Source organism: Hyla sarda, chromosome 9 (assembly GCF_029499605.1).
Source record: "Hyla sarda isolate aHylSar1 chromosome 9, aHylSar1.hap1, whole genome shotgun sequence".
NCBI lineage: Eukaryota > Metazoa > Chordata > Amphibia > Anura > Hylidae > Hyla > Hyla sarda.
The window spans coordinates 18418788-18437011 of NC_079197.1; the positions used below are offsets into that span (position 1 = coordinate 18418788).

The 18224-nt window shown below is 42.2% G+C and overlaps 1 protein-coding gene across 1 annotated transcript in view; it reads right to left on the reverse strand.

Annotated features, from left to right (window-relative positions):
• The window catches only part of PLP2 (proteolipid protein 2), a 29066-nt gene that overhangs the window by 4919 nt on the left and 5923 nt on the right, over nt 1-18224 (reverse strand). The window contains exon 2 of the mRNA XM_056537661.1: nt 5585-5740. Within this exon, the coding sequence (XP_056393636.1) occupies nt 5585-5740 (156 nt within the window). The remainder of the gene's footprint in view (nt 1-5584; nt 5741-18224) is intronic.

An 18224-nucleotide genomic window follows, 5' to 3' on the forward strand; every position in this document is an offset into this window, starting at 1 on the left:
ACCCCCACCGTGTATTGTCACCGTCTCGGTAACACAAAGTGATACACTGGTGGAGAGAATGAGTGAGCGCGCACGGTGGGGGTTGTTGTAGTTACGTAGTTACAGAGTTTTGTTTTTTTGGCAACATATAAAGGGGGAGATTTATCAAAACCCGTCCAGAGGAAAAGTTGCCCATAGCAACCAATCAGATCGCTGCTTTCATTTTGCAGAGGCCTTGTTAGAAATGAAAGGAGGAAGCTGATTGGTTGCTATGGGCAACTGGGCAAGTTTTCCTCTGGACAGGATTTGATAAATTTCCCCCAAAGTGTTTGTTTTCGGTCACTATTCACATTTGTGTCATAGTTTACGAAGCCCTGCTCCGCTAGACACTAAAGGGCACACTGTTGTCTCCATTGATTTCAATAGGGTCGAGGTGCCGGCCATTTTACCAGTTAAAACGTTGCGGCATGTTGCGCTGTTTTGTCTGGCACTTTTGACGGAGCTGTGACAGAGGCTCCTAATGGTAACTCGGGCACAGCCTTACGCTTTTAGGGAATTCCCATAGTACCCCATCAGCCAGCGATAGGAGCCTCTCTAAAGGTCTAGATCAGTGTTTCCCAACTAGAGTGCCTCCAGCTGTTGCAAAACTACAACTCCTAGCATGCCCGGACAGCCGTTGGCTGTCCGGGCATGCTAGGAGTTGTAGTTTTGCAACAGCTGGAGGCACCCTGCTTGAGAAACACTGGTTAAGAGGCTCTCTGCATCCATCTATGCTTTAGGGTGCGTTCACACTGACGAATTCAGGAGGAATAATTTCGGTCAGGAAATTGTTGCCTCCTCCATCTTGCGGAATTAGAGCGGAATTTCCATGCGCAAATGAAGAGCAATGAAGGAGGAGGCTTTTTAATCTACTTTTCTGAATTCTGCTCGAATACGACGTCGGGCAGAATCTTTTTTTTTTTTTTTTTTTTTTTTTTTTTTACCATTGACTTCTATTGGATTCAGCTCGCGGATTCCGCTTGAAGGCTATGTTCACACTACGGAATTCCGCGGTGTGAACTTAACATTAGTGTGAATGGGTCTCCGCGAGACCCGTTCATACTGCGGAATTTCAGCAAAGCACAATTCTGAAATTGTTCCGCACAAAGAACATGTTCATTCTTTGCGCAGAAGTCCGCGAGCACTGCATAGCCATCAATGGTGACGGCGCAGTGCCACGCGGTCCTTCCGCCACTCTGTAGTGTGAACATACCGGAAGAATGAACATGTTCTTTCTTCAAGCGGAAAGGAATTCAGCGTCGGAATTCTGCTAGCAGAATTTCCGCAGTGTGAACAGGACAGCAGAAATAACATTAAAGTCAATGGGCAGAGGAGATCTGCATTTATATGGAGCGGAGAATTCAAGAGGAATTACTCGAGTAAATTCCTCTTGAATTACTCGGTGTGAACGGGCCCTTACACAGACAGTATATTGATTTTCCGTGTGTAAGGGCCAATCTCGAGTAATTCCTCTTGAATTCTCGGATTAGAAATTATTAACATCTGCTTTGCCATTGACTTCAATGTATTTTACTCTGCACTGTTCACACTGCGTAAATTCCGCTTGCGGAATTCTGTTCCGCTAGAAGAAAGAACATGTTCATTCTTCTTGCGGAATACCCGAGCAGAAGTCCATTGAAGTCAATGGTTAAAAAAAAATTCTGCTTGAAATTGTTTCAGCGCGGAATTAGCGTGAAAATTCCGCACAAAAATAAATAAATAAAAAGGGAAATTTCAACTGGTGGTTGTAGTCCAGCAAAAAAAATAAAATAAAAAAAATACAGTTTTCTCCTATATTCCGCATTAAATCCGCACGATTTTTGCGAAATTTTGCTAAAAAAAAACAAACAAAAAACATAAATTCCGCAGAGGAATTTTTACGCAAAGATTCCTCTCCTATTCCTCAGTGTGAATGCTCCCTTATGCTCTGATTCCCTTGTGATTGCAGCTGCAGGGGAAATGAACACTTGTTGCCAGTCTAAACTGATGGTCTTTAAAGGGGTACTCTGGTGGAAAACTTTTTTTTTAAATCAACTGGTGCCAGAAAGTTAAACAGATTTGTAAATTCCTTGTAAATTACTTAGAGCTCCCAGAGCCGGCTCTAAGCATTCGGAACATTTTGTTCCAAATGCTGTGCAGTGTACCTGTATTAATGGCACCAGTTTGAACTTGTTATCAGTATAAAAGACACCTGTCCACAACCTCAAACAGTCGCACTCCAAACTCCACTATTGCCAAGACCAAAGAGCTGTTGAAGGACACCAGAAACAAAATTGTAGACCTGCACCAGGCTGGGAAGACTGAATCTGCAATAGGCAAGCAGCTTGGTGTGAAGAAATCAACGGTGGGAGAAATTATTAGAGAATGGAAGACATACAAGACCACTGATAATCTCCCTCAATCTGGGATCTCACCCTGTGGTGTCAAAATAATCACAAGAAGAGTGAGCAAAAATCCCAGAACCACATGGGGGACCTAGTGAATGACCTGCAAAGAGCTGAGACCAAAGTAACAAAGGCTACCATCAGTAACACACTATGCCGCCAGGGACTCAAATAATGCAGTGCCAGACGTGTCCCCCTGCTTAAGCCAGTACATGTCCGGGCCTGTCTGAAGTTTGCTAGAGAGCATTTGGATGATCCAGAAGAGGATTAGGAGAATGTCATATGGTCAGATTAAACCAAAGTAGAACTTTTTGGTAAAAACTCAACTCGTCGTGTTTGGAGGAGAAAGAATGCTGAGTTGCATCCAAAGAACATCATACCTACTGTGAAGCATGGGGGTGGAAACATCATGCTTTGGGGCCGTTTTTCTGCCAAGGGACCAGGACGACTGATCCGTGTAAAAGGAATGAATGAATGGGGCCATGTATCGTGAGATTTTGAGTGAAAACCTCCTTCCATCAGCAAGGGCATTGTAGATGAAACATTGCTGGGTTTTTCAGCATGACAATGATCCCAAACACACCGCCCAGACAACAAAGGAGTAGCTCCATAAGAAGCATTTCAAGGTCCTGGAGTGGCCTAGCCAGTCTCCAGATCTCAACCCGATAGAAAAACTTTGGAGGGAGTTGAAAGTCAGTGTTGCCCAGCGACAGCCCCAAAACATCACTGCTCTAGAGGAGATCTGCATGGAGGAATGGGCCAAAATACCAGCAATAGTGTGTGAAAATCTTCTGAAGACTTACAGAAAACGTTTGACCTCTGTCATTGCCAACAAAGGGTAAAAGGGTATATAACAAAGTATTGAGATCAACTTTTGTTATTAACCAAATACTTATTTTCCACCATAATTTGCTAATAAATTCTCAGACAATGTGATTTTATGGATTTTTTCTCATTCTGTCTCTCATAGTTGAGGTATAACCTATGATGAACATTACAAGCATCTCTCATTTTTTTAAGTGGGAGAACTTGCACAATTGGTGGCTGACTAAATACTTTTTTGCTCCGCTGTAGCCCAAGTTATCTATACAGTAATCGCTGGGTGTAAACAGCCTCAGGGGTCAAGACTCCATCATTCCTTACACTCCTTTTCTAAACTTCTTGCAAGTTATCAGACCAAGGATCTGCACAACAGATTATTCTTATCAGAAGCATGGGACATCAGAGAGAAAACATCTAAAGCATGTGATTCCCGATGTGGGGTGGGGGATGGGGGTTTGTTTGTCTTTTATCTATGAGTGCACATCAAACTTAGAAAACACGAAATTGGTAATTTGCAATTTTCATGGTGAACCTAGAAGGGCCATATTTTGCATGTAAAATCACCCTAAGGCTTGGTTTCCACTTTTTTTTGTGCCAAAAAGGATACAACCAGATGTAAGCTGAATCATATATATATATATATATATATATATATATATATATATATATATATGTGTGTGCTGGCAGTGTGCTGCTGCATTCTTCTGTTGCTGTATATCTAGCCTAGTAGCGTGCACCTGTAGGCCAGGTCCATATAATAGTTTGGTATCAACTAAAGTGCTGGCTGACTTATTCTTTGTCTGTATTGCACATACGGGGGAGTGGCTACCTCCATGTTGGCCTTGCACCCCACCCACCTCTATCAGGTGTATATATAAGGTGTCTTGGATGTTCCAGACCCTGCCATGCTTACTGAACTGTTCACACAGAGGCATATTCAAAGTGTAGGGTCCGTCCCAATGAGGCCACCTTATCGCGGTGGGACAGTCCAAGCTATTTGACCGCCGGCGGAGACAAATTTGCGAGCCAAGTGCCTCACTATCTCATAGTTTCACATTTGCATCTATTACACCATAGCTGTATAGCTCTCCATGTTTTATCTGCATGTTCATGTTTCATCTATATCCTTGTGCTGGCAGTGTGCTGCTGCATTCTTCTGTTGCTATATATATATATTTATTATAGCTGTATACAGTGAGCAGAAATTTACTTGCCCACCTCCATTTCTGATCCAGCCTGGTCCAGTCTAGCCCAGCCTCTAGTGATGATGTCACTAGAGGCGGGCTGCAGACAGGAAAAGGAGTGGCAAGTAAGGCTCTGTACACATTGTTCGTTTTATTTATTTTTTTTAGCATGCCTTTTTGTTTAAAAAAAAAAAAGAAAAAAGGACATGTTAAAAATGTATAATGTGAACAGACCCTTTATGGCTGAATTACCTTTGGCTGCCTAGGAAAACTAGGGATTGTGCTGCCATAAGTGGAAACTTGGCCTAAGGGTACGTTCACACGAGCGGATTTTTTTGCGGGTTATCCGCAGCAGAAAATCAGCTGCAAGCCCCATTGAAGCCAGTAGGGACTGCGGCGGATTTTCCACAGCGTAAATTCTCCCGCGGAAAATCTGCTCCGGTCAGCCGAGAAGAGCCCACCCACTTTGAAATACGCAGCAGAAAACCCGCAAAAAAAAATCAGCTAAAAGGCTAAAAGTTTCCAATAATTTTTTTGCAAAAACACACAAAAAAAAAAATTGCTACAGCGTTTTTGCCACAGCGGTGAAAAAACGCTGCAGCCAGAGGTTTGCTTAAAGTCAATAGGGATTTATGAAGCTCCAGGCCATTTTTTTCCCTTTTTTTTTTCCTTCCTAGAGTTTTTTTTCCCTAAATCGCAGCATGTGAAGACTATGGCGTTTTATGGGGCAAAATTCTTGGCATTTCTCTCCCACAGAGGTATATGGTATCAAAAAAAAAATAAACGCATGTAAGTTTAGCATTGGTGTTTTTTTCTGCCATTTTTCCCCCCTCCACTAATTCTTCAATAGAAATCATTGAATTACATGACGGAAAAAAATCACATGAATTGAGAAAACACCACAAAAACTACATCTTAGGAGGGCAGTTGTGCGTGACTTTTTTATTTTTTTAAAGGTTATAAAAATACAGAAAAAACCTAAGTGGAAATCAAGCCTAATGGGGGGTCTATTCAATCCAAATGCCTAGGGCAGACACAAGCTGTAAAAATGTCCTCGGGGGTCCACTGGGCAATGACTGGGGGGGGGGGGGGGGGGGGGGCCGAACAGCATCACGCTGGCAACTATTTATGGGGTACGTGGCATGATATTTCATATCCGAATGGATCAATACTTACGGTCCAGCCCCAGTGAATTAATGCGATCTGCTGATCATAGCGGAATGCGAATAAGAAGAAAAAGATGATAGCGAATATGAGTTCTGTGATCGCAACGCCAAGGTATCCCGGAGTGTTTGAGGCGGCGTAACAGATCAGGACAATAAGGCAAATGATCTGTGAAGACAAAAAATACACAGAATTATGACATGATAACAAGACTATATATATATATATATATATACTATATATCAGTGGTCTCCAAACTGTGGACCTCCAGATATTGCAAAACTACAACCCCCAGCATGCTCGGACAGCCAACGGCTGTCCGGGCATGCTGGGAGTTGTAGTTTTGCAACAACTGGGGGTCCACAGTTTGGAGACCACTGACACATACTATACTACATAAGCTATACGATGCTCCCCCCCCCCACCCCACCACCACTATGATATATGTTGTGCATTTATCAATATGCAATACCACCATATAGTGCATAAATAAATAATAATAAAAAATAAATCATAACATAATAATAATTAAAATAATTAAAATAATGACTAATGATAATAAAAAATAAAATAATAAAGTATTAAAAAATACAAAATTATAAAAATAATAAGAATTAAAATAATGATAATAAAAAATAATTAATAACGAAGTTATCAAGTATTAAAAAATAATAAATAATAATCAAAATAACAACAATAATAATAAAGATTAATAATAATAAAAAATTCATAATAAAAAAGTTTAAAAAATTATGATAAATAAATAATAATAATAATCAGAAAATAATAAATTATAGTAATTAAAATAATTAAAATAATTGCAAAAATATTAAACTAAATATTAATAAAAAAATAAATGAACAATAAAAAAATAAGCAAAGTATCTTGACATTTTGGACTGTATTACTGGACACAGATTATCCCCATTTCAGTGTTGATTAATCTGCGTCCTAGAGGGATACACAGAGGGATACACAGCGTTCCACTTATTCAGGTGTATTTAAAATTTACAGTGTGAACAGCAGCATATATTACCCTTGAAACCAATGGGCACGCATGGTTTTTCGTCATGGCGCCGATTCATTCTGGCGGCAGCTACTGCACACGGAATCTCCATTGGGGAAATTCTGCCATGTGCACAACGCAGCAGAATCCCATTGAAAAGAGTAGAATTTCAGAGCTAAATTTTTCCGCCCGGATTCCGCCCAGAAAATCTTGCCATGTGAATGGGGCCCTATTCAGGAGTTCTTAAAGGGGTACTCCGATGGAAATTTATTTATTTATTTATTTTTTTTAAATCAACTGGTGCCAGAAAGTTAAACAGATTTGTAAATTACTATTAAATAATATTAATCCTTCCAGTACTTATTAGCTGCTGAATACTACAGAGGAAATTATTTTCTTTTTGGAACACAGTGCTCTCTGCTGACATCACGAGCACAGTGCTCTCTGCTGACATCTCTGTCCATTTTAGGAACTGTCCAGAGTAGGAAAAAATCCCCATAGCAAACATATGCTGCTCTGGACAGTTCCTAAAATGGACAGAGATGTCAGCAGAGAGCACTGTGGTCATGATGTCAGCATAGAGCTCTGTGTTCCAAAAAGTAAAGAATTTCCTCCGTAGTATTCAGCAGCTGATAAGTACTGGAAGCATTAAGATATTTTAATAGAAGTAATTTACAAATCTGTTTAACTTTCTGGCACCAGTTGATTTAAAAAAAAATAAAAAAAAGTTTTCCACCGGAGTACCCCTTTAAATGGCCCATTTACATTATGACGGATACATTGGTACAATGTCAAAATAGAATGATAATGTAACAGGCACGGGCCCTATTCGTTTCATTGACCCAAATCTAGTTAGCTAGAGACTACATTTGGGTCATTTTCCAGGTGTACACGAATTCGGTCTTTGCTGCATATGACACTTGAGACCAAAATCAGGCATAACTTTTGGAAAATAAGAGTTTAATGTTTACAAAGAGTGTCTCCTACTTTAGAGGACCCGTCTTGTCCTACGTGGTACAGGCAGCCCATTGATTCCAACAGGTTCTGTGTAATACTTTGTTTCTCCTGCAGAGGCGCTGCAGAAAAACTGAACACCAACTGTTTTTTTGTTGTTTTTTTTTTATCAGAGATTACGATTGATGGCTCTGAGGGTTCCAAGTGAGAAATTGTGCAAGGTAGAGAACCCCTTTGTGACTCTTTCTTCGCTAGCCTCTACAGCAGTGTTTCCCAAGCAGGGCGCCTCCAGCTGTTGCAAAACTACAACTCCCAGCATGCCCGGACAGCCAACGGCTGTCCGGGCATGCTGTGAGTTGTAGTTTTGCAACAGCTGGAGGCACCCTGGTTGGGAAACATTGCTGTAGAGTAATAGTCCCAAGCTTTCGGCTGTCCGGGCATGCTGGGAGTTGTAGTTTTGCAACAGCTGGATGCACCCTGGTTGGGAAACACTGCATTAGAGCAACAGTCCCCAACCTTCGGCTGTCCGGGCATGCTGGGAATTGTAGTTTTGCAACAGCTGGAGGCACCCTGTTTGGGAAACACTGCATTAGAGTAATAGTCCCCAATCTTCGGCTGTCTGGGCATGCTGGGAGTTGTAGTTTTGCAACAGCTGGAGGCACCCTGGTTGGGAAAGACCTCTGTACAGTCGGAGGCCAGCATATTAATGTCTAAGCTTATTAGACTTGGGGTTTGGGGGTCAAAAGCCATAAAACATGCGGCAAACAGGACTCCTTCAACTTCTAGGTTGGCACGCAACATGATCCATAGACTGGGCCATCATCGCTGGTGGCCAAATGATGGGCAGGTGGCAGCTGTCTGTGAATTCCACCTCATGTAAGGAACTAGAGCAGTGAGTATATACCCAGCAATATGGGGGCACGTGTCCTGCCTATAATAACGTATACGGAAGCCCCACAAGACTATAGTCAGAGTATGGACATGTTCACATGGAGAAGCCGAAATCTTCAGCCCATCATACAGTCCCCTGGTTTATACCATCTTCTAGCTTCATTCTTCACATACTGATACCACGGCCTCGCAGTACAATGAGGAATTATCATCATCATCCTCCGAGGAATTCTAGCTGCCTCCTACATACAGTCCTGCGGGTCAGTATTCAGTCTATAGAGTTTTCAGGCTGTTTTGGGGCCAGGAAAACCCTATACAGTGTTCCCTCAACTTACAATGGCCTCAATAATCAATAGTTTCAACATACAATGGTCCGGAAAAGACCATTGTAAATTGAAACCAGACTCAACATACAATGTACAGACAGTCCAGATCTGTGATACATGTCAATGGCCGGAAGATCTGACCAATCAGAATGGACATTTCACTGGTAAAACCCCTGTATTACTGAAGTGTATGCACTGACTGGTGTCTGGTAGCGCCCCCTACAGTACAGGGAGTTATTACATGTTCTGTACTACTCTTTACCTGTATTACTGAAGTCTATGCACTGACTGGTGTCTGGTAGCGCCCCCTACAGTACAGGGAGGTATTACATGTTCTGTACTCTTTACCTGTATTACTGAAGTGTATGCACTGATTGGTGTCTGGTAGTGCCCTCTACAGTACAGGGAGGTATTACATGTTCTGTACTACTCTTTACCTGTATTACTGAAGTGTATGCACTGACTGGTGTCTGGTAGCGCCCCCTACAGTACAGGGAGGTATTACATGTTCTGTACTCTTTACCTGTACCAGGATTAGCTGCTCCTTTGGACACCAGGTGAGGGTGACTCCATGTTACTTTTTTAGGACACTATGTACTATACAGGACCCTGAAGAAGATCCTGCCCTCTACATAGACCAGTGTTTCCCAAGCAGGATGCTGGGAGTTGTAGTTTTGCAACAGCTGGAGGCTCCCTGCTTGTGAAACACTGACATAGACAGTGATTTACAGCTTCCAGCAGATGTTTCTTATTTTTCTTTAATCCTCACTCTTTCCTATTTTTGGATGACATTTTGGGGCTTCAGAACCAATTACCAGGTTTCCATAGAGTTCTGGTCTCAACATACAATGGTTTCAACATACAATGGTCGTCCTGGAACCAATTAATATTGTAACTTGAGGGAGCACTGTAGATTCTCTCTAGGCCTTGCAGAATGATTTATGAAAACATTTTATTAACCATTTATCCTCGTCTCAGTTTTCAGAGTTCATTGAGACAGCATAAATATGCACAGACATTATATATACTGTATATATGTATTACATAAAATACACTGTAAAAATATATGCCATAAAGAATGCATAATACACATAATAATATGCTATATACCTAGTAAAAAAGTGCATAATATACATAATGATATACTATATGCATGCTATATATAATTATATGCTACATACATAATAAAATGTGCATAATAATAATATAAATATTAATGGGCTAAATACACAATAAAAAGTGCAGATTGCTTAACTAGCCAAAGTTAAAGGGGTACTCCGGTGGAAAACATACACTATATATATATATATATATATATATATATATATATATATATATAGTGTAATTTTTTTAAATCAACTGGTGCCAGAAAGTTAAACAGATTTGTAAATGACTTCTATCAAAAATCTTTACCCTTCCAGTACTTATTAGCAGCTGTATGCTACAGAAGAAATTCTTTTCTATTCAAATTTCTTTTTAGTCTTGTCCACAGTGCTCTCTGCTGACACCTGATGCCCGTATCAGGAACTGTCCAGAGCAGGAGAAAATCCCCATAGCAAACCTATGCTACTCTGGACAGTTCCTGACACGGACAGAGGTGTCAGCAGAGAGCACTGTGGACAAAACAAAAAAAAGAAATTCAAAAAGAAAAGAGTTTCCTCTGTCGCCTACAGCTGCTAAAAAGTACTGGAAGGGTAAAGATTTTTTAATAGAAGTCATTTACAAATCTGTTTAACTTTCTAGCACCGGTTGATTAAAAAAAAAAAAAAAGTTTTTCACCGGAGTACCCCTTTAATACTTCCAGTACTTACATGACATTTGATATCTTGATATTATCATTTTTCTGTCTAGTCTCTGACCTCATCAGCTTCCTTAGTTGTTACACTTATCTATTAGTTCAATATCTATTAATACTTAGCGGCTCTCCGGGCTAATATTATCCTAGAATCTCTTACATAGCGGTCTACCTATTCTGAGATCTTATTTTGGTTATAGTCATTCATCTAGGTCAGTGTTTCCCAACCAGGGTGCCTTCAGATGTTGCGAAACTACAACTCCCAGCATGCCCGGACAGCCAACGGCTGTCCGGGCATGCTGAGTGTTGTAGTTTTGCAACAGCTGGAGGCACCCCTGGTTGGAAAACACCTATACTACACAGTCCAACATGCTGGGAGTTGTAGTTTTCATTTGGGGCAGCTTCTGAGCCACAGCTTGTATCAGGGAATGCTGGGAGTTGTAGTTAGTAACTAACTGCAACTCCTGAATTTAAATAACTATTAGGGTTCTATTTGGGTTCAAACAGCTTTTTGTATACAAACATATTTTGTGTGTGTGTATATTTATTTTAATTTTTTTCTTGGTTTTCACCTTTTTACCACTGTTTGGTTTGGACACGATACACGGTTGTTTTTGTTGAGCGGGTTTGACCAATCCATCCAATCCAATTAACCCCTTAACGACAATGGACGTAAATGTACGTCATGGTGCACAGCAGGTCCAGTTAGCAGCCAGGGACCCCGCCGGTAATGGCCATTAACCCCTCAGATGCCGTGATCAATACTGCGGGGATCCGATCATCAACAATGGCGGACGGAGGTCCCATCACCGGCCTCCGACCGTCTCCAGGTGTCTTCTGCTCTGGTCCGAGATCAAGCAGACCAGAGCAGAAGATCACTGATAATACTGATCAGTGCTATGCCCTATGCATAGCACTGCTCAGTATCTGCAGTCAAGTGATTGCAATAAATAGTCCCCTTAGGGGACATAAAAATTGTAAAGAAAAAGATGTAAAACAATAAAGTGAAAAAATTTGCAAAAATCCCCTCCCCTTTTTCCCATTTTACCCCCAAAAAGCGTAAAAAAAAAATATTAATAAACATAATTGGTATTGCTGCTTGCATAACTGTCGGACTATCAAAAAATAATGTTATTTATCCCATATGGTGAACGGCGTAAACGTAAAAAAAAAAAAGAAAAAAAACTAAGTCCAAAATTGCAGCTTTTTTGTCACAAAATATTTCACAAAAAAAAATGTATAAAAAATACATTAAAAGTTTTATATATGCAAATGTGGCATCAATAAACAGTACAGATCACGGTGCAAAAGATGAGCCCTCATACCGCCGCTTATACGGAAAAATGAAAAAGTTATAGGTCTTCAAAAGAGAAGGATTGTAAACGTACTAATTTGGTTAAAAGGTTTGAGATTTTTTTAAAGCGGTACAATAATAGAGAAGTATGTAATCACGGATATCGTTTTAATTGTACGGACCCACAGAATATAGAACACGTCATTTTTACCGTAAATTGTACGATGTGAAAACGAAACCTTACAAAATTTGTAAAACTGCGGTTTTCTTTTCAATTTCCCCACACAAATAGTATTTTTTTGGTTGCGCCATACATTTTATGGTAAAATGAGTGGTGTCAAAAAATGAGTGGTCGCGCAAAAAACAAGCCCTTATTCTAGTCTATGGATGAAAATATAAAAGTTACGATTTTTTAGAAGGCGGAGGAGGAAAAACACGAAAATGCAAAAATAAAATTGGTCTGGTCCTTAAAGGGGTTATCCAGGATAAAACTTTTTTTTTATATATCAACTGGCTCCAGAAAGTTAAACAGATTTGTAAATGACTTCTATTAAAAAATCTTAATCCTTTCAGTACTTATGAGCTTCTGAAGTTTAGGTTGTTCTTTTCTGTCTAAGTGCTCTCTGATGACACGTGTCTCTGGAACCGCCCAGTTTAGAAGAGGTTTGCTATGGGAATTTGCTTCTAAACTGGGCGTTTTCCCGAGACAGGTGTCATCAGAGATTACTTAGACAGAAAAGAACAACCTTAACTTCAGAAGCTCATAAGTACTGAAAGGATTAAGATTTTTTAATAGAAGTAATTTACAAATCAGTTTAACTTTCTGGAACCAGTTGATATATATAAAAAAAAGTTTTTTCCTGGAATACCCCTTTAAGGCCAAAATGGGCTTGGTCCTTAAGGGGTTAATCAATTAATCAATCCAAGCCCAACCTAACCTCCGATTCCCCCTTGTTTTATAATTTTTTTCCTGTGCACACTAGCGCTACGGAGGGAACGTCACCGTGGTTGAGGCCATACTGTTAAGGAGATGGGTCCCTCAAAAGACAGGGACATTGGGGGTTACAGTGTATAGCAGTGTTTCCCAACCAGGGTGCCTCCAGGTGTTGTAAAACTACAACTCCCAGCATGCCTGGACAGCCAAAGGCTGTCCAGGCATGCTGGGAGTTGTAGTTTTGCAACATCTGGAGGCACCCTGGTTGGGAAACACTGGTGTATAGGGTGGGAACTGATATCCTTCCCCTCCCCCTTTCCACTGATACCCGTAGATCATCTACCTGTACCCCATCATACCCTCACACCAAAAGTATCAAATTAAAGTTGTATTTTATCCTTCCCTAAGGGAAGTTTATGTTTCTGTGATACTTCCAGTACTTATCAGCTGCTTTATGCTCCAAAAGGAAGTTGTGTAGTTCTTTCCAGTCTGAGCACAGTGCTCTCTGCTGACACCTCTGTCCGTATCAGGAACTGTCCAGAGTAGGAGAGGTTTGCTATGGGGATTTTCTCCTGCTCTGGACAGTTCCTGACCTGGACAGAGGTGTCAGCAGAGAGCACTGTGGCCAGACTGGAAAGAACTACACAACTTCCTCTGGAGCATACAGCAGCCAATAAGTAATGGAAGGATTAAGATTTTCATATTACACAAATTAATTTACAAATCTGTATAGCTTTCTGGCACCAGTTGATTTGGTAAAAAAAAAATGTTTTACCCCTTTAAATGGGATTTTTTTTTACCCTATTCTAGGCTGCATTCACATCAGGTTGCAGCCAGCTGGGGGGATGGGAAAACTGGGCACTCCCGTACCCCAGCCGGACCGGCTCCGAAACCCTACGGTTTTAGGTCTGGTCACAAAACCGGATACGGGGCAAAAATGAGCCGACCAGAGTCACTGTTTGACTCCGGCCGGCTCATTAAAGTGAATGGGTTTCGGCCCCGATCCGGCTGGGACACGGGAGCGCCCGGTTTTCCTCTCCCCCAGCCGAATCCGGCAGCCATAGGCTGCAACCATGATGTGAATGCAGCCTTAGGCTGGGTCCACACTACGTTTTGTCCCATACGGGAGCGCATACGGCAGGAGGGAGCTAAAACCTCGCGCTCCCGTATGTGACCGTATGCGCTCCCGTATGCCATTCACTTCAATGAGCCGACCGGAGTGAAACGTTCGGTCCGGTCTGCTCATTTTTGCGCCGTATGCGCTTTTACAACCGGACCTAAAACCGTGGTTGACCACAGTTTTAGGTCCGGTTGTAAAAGCGCATACGGCGCAAATATGAGCCGACCGGACCGAACGTTTCACTCCGGTCGGCTCATTGAAGTGAATGGCATACGGGAGCGCATACGGTGACATACGGGAGCGCGAGGTTTTAGCTCCCCCCTGCCGTATGCGCTCCCGTATGGGACAAAACGTAGTGTGGACCCAGCCTTAATCAGGAAAGTAAATTGGAAGAACAGCTAAAAGCATCTCTCCTGTGTCCACCATAACCCCCCATATCCCAGTTTCCTAGACCTGTTAAAGGGGTACTCCACTGGAATGTTTTTTTTTTTCCTTTTTCTTTTTTATCAACTGATGCCAGAAAGTTCAACAGATTTGTAAATTACTTCTATTAAAAAAAATCTTAATCCTTCCAGTACTTATCAGCTGCTGTATGCTGCAGAGGAAATAATTATTTTCTTTTAAAATTTCCTTTCTGTCTGTCCACAGTGCTCTCTGCTGACACCTCTGTCCATGTCAGGAACTTTCTGGAGCAGGAGAGGTTTGCTATGGGGATTTGCTCCTTCTCTGGACAGTTCCTGACATGGACAGAGGTGTCAGCAGAGAGCGCTGGGGTCAGACAGAAAGGAAATTCAAAAAGAAAAGAACTTCCTCTGCAGCATACAGCAGCTGATAAGTACTGGACTGATTATTAGGCTAGGTTCACACTGCAGAATCTCCCCGCAGAACATTTCTGCCTGGAGATTCCGAGTGCGGCAGGCAGAAGTTCCGCGTACTAAAATGTATAGTGTAGTGAATGGGTTTCGGAATTTGTGAACGGAAAATCCGCTTGAAAATTTCCGCCTGAAAAATGGCGTTGCTCATTCTTCCGACGGAAATACTCGCGGAACACATTGCAGTCTATTGGAGACTGCAGTGTCCGCGCGGTCCCAGCACCGACTGATTCAGCGGAAACTTTCCGCCCGGAGATTCCGCAGCCTAACTGGTTGTGGACTCGCTTTTCCTTAACTAGCCATTGGAATAGCGGAGATACCGTTCGTGTGGTTCCAGTACCCAAAAACCACTCTGGCGTCACGAACACTAGGGGTTAACAACATCTTGCCCCAGGGGTTAATACCACCTACAACGCTACACCCTTGGTCCCGCCATACACCGTGGGTCACCACAAGTGCAATACTAAGTGCGACATTCAACTAACACAACCCACGTGGAGTATATGAAAAGTCTGCAAAAATAAACTAAAATAATTTTTTTTTTTTTTTTTTTTATAAAAAAAAAATTAAAAATAAAAAATAAAAAATGTAAAAAGGAAAGGAAACCTCCCCCTATGACTTAGTCAGTGGAAACTTATAGCTGTGTACATATCTTGTGCTAGGTAACACATATGCTGTTATATGGGGCTGGGTGTGTCAGGAAGCATTTATCCTGCGTGTCTATTACTCATTCCTTCCCCAGAAGACGGAGCGAGCTCTATGGATGGCAATCTCCGCAGACGTGAACAAGGGCTTGTGGTTACTTATGGTTGTAAGATTTTATCCGTAAAAGTGCGAGTCAGACGCCTCGCAATATACCATATTGGATACAGCAGCTAAAGCGGTAAATAGGTGCTATAGAATTTTGCTGTAGAGCAGTGTTTCCTAACCAGGGTGCCTCCAGCTGTTGCAAAACTACAACCCCCAGCATGCCCGGACAGCCAAAGGCTGTCCGGGCATGCTGGGAGTTGTAGTTTTGCAACAGCTGGAGGCACCCTGGTTAGGAAACACTGCTCTACAGCAAAATTCGATAGCACCTATTGGTGCTGGGAGTTGTAGTTTTGCAACAGCTGGAGGCACCCTGGTTAGGAAACACTGCTCTACAGCAAAGTTCTATAGCATCTATTGGTGCTGGGAGTTGTAGTTTTGCAACAGCTGGAGGCACCCTGGTTAGGAAACACTGCTCTACAGCAAAATTCGATAGCACCTATTGGTGCTGGGAGTTGTAGTTTTGCAACAGCTGGAGGCACCCTGGTTAGGAAACACTGCTCTACAGCAAAATTCTATAGCACCTATTGGTGCTGGGAGTTGTAGTTTTGCAACAGCTGGAGGCACCCTGTAGAGAGTACAAACTCTCTATAGAGTTAAGGAGACCAAACAGCAGATACCTCATTACCTTTAAAGGGGTACTCCGGTGGCAAACTTTTTTTTTATTTTTATTTATTTATTTTTAATCAACTGGTGCCAGAAAGTTAAGAGATTTGTAAATTACTTCTAATAAAAAAAAAAAAAATCTTAATCCTTCTAGTACTTATTAGCTGCTGAATACTACAGAGGAAATTATTTTCTTTTTGGAACACAGAGCTCTCTGCTGACATCATGACCACAGTGCTCTCTGCTGACACCTCTGTCCATTTTAGGAACTGACCAGAGTAGGAAAAAATCCCCATAGAAAACATATGCTGCTCTGGACAGTTCCTAAAATGGACAGAGGTGTCAGCAAGAGAGCGAGCACTGTGCTCGTGATGTCAGCAGAGAGCTCTGTGTTCCAAAAAGAAAATAATTTCCTCTGTAGTATTCAGCAGCTAATATGTACTGGAAGGATTAAGATTTTTTTTTTAATAGAAGTAATTTACAAATCTGTTTTAACTTTCTGGCACCAGTTGATTTAAAAAAAAAATAAAAAAAGGTTTCCACCGGAGTACCCCTTTAATGGGGTCTGTATGGTTTCTACCAGCGTCCAGCGAGATGGGCTCCATAGAATATAATGGTACCCGTCTATAGCAATTATACTGGCTGAGCGCCAATGGTGCTATAATCTACCAATTGTACAGGAACCCTCTCTATCTTGTATTGCCATACTAACTCATCTCCGGTGAGTGTTAAAGGGGTACTCCGAGTAAATAAAACTTCTCCTATACACAGAACAGGGGATAAGTGTCTGATTGTGTGGTGTCCAACAGCTGGTGCACCCCCCCCCCCCCCCCACATCTCCAAAACAGTTCCCAGCTACTCACCCGTCCCCAAAGCAGAGTGGCCCCCACCCTGGGAGCGACAGTCTGCTCAGCCAATGTCAGGAACTGTCCGGAGCAGGAGAGGTTTGCAATGGAGATTTGCTCCTGCTCTGGACAGAGGTGTCAGCAGCGAGCACTGTGGTCAGACAGAAAAGAGCTACACAACTTCCTCTGGAGCATACAGCAGCTGATAAGTACTGGAAGGGTAAAGATTTTTAAATAGAAGTAATTTATAAATCTGTTAAACTTTTTGGCACCAGTTGATAAAAAAAATTAAATAAAATGTTTTCCACCGGAGTACCCCTTTAAAAAGGAGTTTTCCCACAACAGACATTCATTACCTATTCCCTAGACGTGTGATAAAGGTCTGATGGGCACCATGGCTGGGATTCACAATGACCCCAAAGTGGGGGTCCTGATCCCTCTGACTCCCCTCCCTATACAACTACAGCCAGGAGAAGTGTGAATATTAGGGGTGGACCAACCAATCAGTGTCTTTGGGATTCACCCAATAGGCTCCATAGAAATGTATGAAGTGGCAGGGCACCGACGTGGACCGCCGCATCATTGGTGGTTTTAATTGAGTGACGGTGGACCACGCGCCTCGCTACTTTAGTGATGTCTACAGGGCAATGATTGTCGACCTCACAGACATCCTCGACCTGCACTTCATCCAAAATCCTCCTCACTGCAGAACCGGCTTGGGTCCCCCGTTTTGGCATCAATGGAGAACAATATAGGGCACAGTCCGTACTCTCTTGGGTGGAACTACAAGCGGCCCACACACTTCCCTCGGTGGTGCTACTTGATAAAGATAATATAGGATATAGATAAGAAAGAAGATGGTGCACTCACCAATTCCGTATCGGCTCGCAAACCCATATGGTGAGTGCACCGGCTTCTTTCTTACCTATAGCCCCCATTTTGGTGATCATTGGGAGTTATCAACTTTCTTGTGGGGCAACCATTTTAAGAAAATGGAGAACTGTAGGGGCCAATGCATAGGACCATATTAAGGACTCTAGTGGTATGGAGCTGGAATTTAAAGAGGTACTCCGGCGTGAAGACATCTTATTTCCTATCCAAAGGATAGGGGATAAGATGCCTGATCGCAGGGGTCCCGCCGCTGGGGACCCCATGATCTTACACGCCGCACCCCGTTAGAATCAGCCCCCGGAGCGTGCTCGC